At 39.1% G+C, this 809-nt stretch overlaps 2 protein-coding genes across 3 annotated transcripts in view; one reads left to right on the top strand and one right to left on the bottom strand.

The window, feature by feature from the left end:
• Nucleotides 1-809, bottom strand: part of LOC123974651 (peptidase inhibitor 16-like) — a 49,516-nt gene that overhangs the window by 34,528 nt on the left and 14,179 nt on the right. The gene's annotated exons all lie outside the window — the stretch shown is intronic.
• Nucleotides 1-809, top strand: part of LOC123974652 (protein NDRG3-like) — a 165,252-nt gene that overhangs the window by 16,576 nt on the left and 147,867 nt on the right. The window contains exon 13 of one of the 2 annotated variants that reach the window (XM_046055489.1): nt 50-85. The exons of the other annotated variant lie outside the window; for it this stretch is intronic. Within the exon in view, the coding sequence (XP_045911445.1) occupies nt 50-85 (36 nt within the window). The remainder of the gene's footprint in view (nt 1-49; nt 86-809) is intronic. 2 annotated transcript variants of the gene reach the window in all.

Below are 809 nucleotides of genomic sequence, written 5' to 3' on the forward strand. Positions count from 1 at the left end.
GACGGGCTTGTGTCCTCACAGTTGATGTGATTCTCTGTCTCTCCACTAGATGGCGGACTGTGGAGGTCTTCCTCAGGTGGTGCAGGTGAGTCTGCGCTTACTGTCTCATAATGGGGGCTTAAAGGATACGTTTAAAACGGTATTAATGCCTAAATTTACTCTGAAAGAATTAACTGGTTTCTTTAATTGTTCGTCATGTCTGAGCAAAGTCCCCACTCTGAATAAAAATGTTTTCCAAAGCTCAGCTGAAGACGATAATGAAGCTTCAGCAGTTTGAGTTAGACGAATCAAGCGAGTAATAATAATAATAATAATCCTTATTTGTAGAGCACTTTTCAAAAACAAGTTACAAAGTGCTTTAACAAGTGTAAAGAATAATACAAAAAAAAACAAGATAAGAGCATGAAAAATTTATATAAAATGAGTAAAATATAATAAAATAAAAGACATAAAGTCAAATAAGATCGGGAAAAGCTCTCCTATAAAAGTGTGTTTTAAGAAGGGACTTAAGAGTTCACTGACTCAGCCGACCTGATTTCCTCGGGCAGGCTGTTCCAGAGCCTCGGGGCCCTGACAGAAAACGCTCTGTCCCCTTTAGTTTTCAGTCGAGACTCTGGAACAGACAGCAGACCTCTGCCCGAGGATCTCAAGGTACATGCTGGTGTGTACGGGACTAAAAGGTCAGAAATATAACAAGGCGAGAGGCCATGAAGAGCTTTAAAAGTGATCAATAGAATTTTAAAGTCAATTCTAAAACATACTGGGAGCCAGTGTAATGAAGCTAAAATAGGAGTAATGTGGTCATATTT

Source organism: Micropterus dolomieu, linkage group LG08 (genome assembly GCF_021292245.1).
Source record: "Micropterus dolomieu isolate WLL.071019.BEF.003 ecotype Adirondacks linkage group LG08, ASM2129224v1, whole genome shotgun sequence".
Taxonomy (NCBI): Eukaryota; Metazoa; Chordata; class Actinopteri; order Centrarchiformes; family Centrarchidae; genus Micropterus; species Micropterus dolomieu.